At 44.2% G+C, this 1,749-nt stretch overlaps 1 protein-coding gene across 4 annotated transcripts in view; it reads left to right on the forward strand.

The window, feature by feature from the left end:
• Positions 1-1,749, forward strand: part of LOC101864050 (putative peroxisomal-coenzyme A synthetase) — a 25,881-nt gene that overhangs the window by 21,448 nt on the left and 2,684 nt on the right. For all 4 annotated transcript variants that reach the window (XM_005093108.3, XM_005093111.3, XM_005093107.3 and 1 more), the window contains exons 4-5: positions 398-580; positions 1,510-1,723. In XM_005093108.3, the coding sequence (XP_005093165.1) occupies positions 398-580; positions 1,510-1,723 (397 nt within the window). The remainder of the gene's footprint in view (positions 1-397; positions 581-1,509; positions 1,724-1,749) is intronic.

Here is a 1,749-nt window from a genome sequence, read left to right on the forward strand (position 1 = left end):
AGAGAGAGAGAGAGAGAGAGAGAGAGAGAGAGAGAGAGAGAGAGAGAAAGAAAGAGAGTTGACCAGATATTGAAGATAGCTATCCAGATACAAAATTTACCCCCAGCAAAAAATTATGCAATTGATAAGTCACAATTATAGAGTAACATTGTTCTGAAGTGATATCATATCTTTATTCTCTGAACTAGATCTACCTCCTTTTCAATATCAATACATGTCATATCTTGACACTCTTTTGTTGTCTTTTGGGGGATATTTGTTAATTTGTTTAGGCTGTCTACATCGGCACAAGAGTATTGAAGTTTAATTCACATTTGCAGCACCCCACAACCTCCTGTAAACATTTTACCACTAAATGTTTTGCAAGATCAATTTTTTAACTTTATATCACTTTCAGGATCAGTTTAACGGCAATCACTCGACGGACCCTCTAGAGCTGTGGCACACGATAGCGCGGGAAAAAAGCGACGGGGCGTCCATACTGCCACAGACGGCCGGAGCTCTTATTGAGGAGTTCAGGGACGTTGCGCCTGACTTCCGGCTGACTTTTATGGTAACTGGAGGTCAACCGTTGAGACAAGTGAGTTGAGGAACATCTTGGGGAGAGGGGGGAGGGAGGTGGGGGGAGGAGTAAAGAGGAAGATAGAGGATATTTTGGTTGGGTGAAGGTAAGTCAAGGGAGAAAAGGAAGATTGGGCCGTGAGTAGAGAGGAGTATGTTCTGGTACTTCATGTTTTCCCTTTTATTCTATATCGTTATCCCATGTGTACTTCGATCTATATAGGAAGTCCAGTAAATGGCCCCTCCCTATACCACCTCCAGCCTGTCACTGTTACGGTACACGGGTGTGTCACAACCGTGTAAATGCCTCAGGCATGGACAGAGTTAATGTGTATAAATACACAAAATCGATGTATGGTCGAATGGTTTTTTTTCATGTAAATGCTGACTAGTTTCTTTATAGTCTTTCAAGCATGACCTTTATCGCTCTCTTTTTTCCACCTCGTCATTATCAACTGTTAGATCTGCGACAGATAATTTATTGGCATCATGATTCGCCATTCATTTCTTTGCTCGAATCTGATCAAATAAGCTATATCATTATTTAATTATCCTGGTCTTTTCCGCGTCACCAATCTGTTGAGGCTTTCCATGTAATTTTGCTCTTTGTCCACCCCTGTCTCGTTTTTTTTTCTATCTTACCAGTGAGAGTTAGATGTTATGTTTAAGGCCCTTACGTTGATTCGGTGGTCTCAGAAACTGCAAACCTTTGTTTCTTTTTCATTACATTTGATAGTGAGCGGCCCACGTGGGCTTCTTTAAGTGCTTCCTCATTTGATTTCCAATGCCCATTCCCCTGTCTTCCACCCGGGAACGCGATGGGTTGGGTATGAAGACCTATACTATGAAGACCATTACTAAATCTTTGATATCTCACAGATTTCCACCGGCAAACATAATGTGCAACTTGTTTTTCTCCCCTGCTGTTGTGCATCTTCTTTCCCTCAGTATATCGCTCAGGCCGTGGGCCGCTTGGCTAAGGTGATGGTGGTCACTTACGCCTCAACAGAGGCCGGGATGGTCAGTTCAGGTCTGGTCACTGACCCCTTCAGTCACCAGGACTTCTACAGTGGCAAGCCCGCCAAGGGCGTACAGATCAGGGTTGTGGACGAGGAGGAAAATGACGTGCCCGCCGGCGTGCAGGGGGATGTGCTGATCAAATGTGAGTTGTTGGTGGATACGGGCGGG

This window comes from Aplysia californica, unplaced genomic scaffold, assembly GCF_000002075.1.
Source record: "Aplysia californica isolate F4 #8 unplaced genomic scaffold, AplCal3.0 scaffold00058, whole genome shotgun sequence".
Classification (NCBI taxonomy): Eukaryota; Metazoa; Mollusca; class Gastropoda; order Aplysiida; family Aplysiidae; genus Aplysia; species Aplysia californica.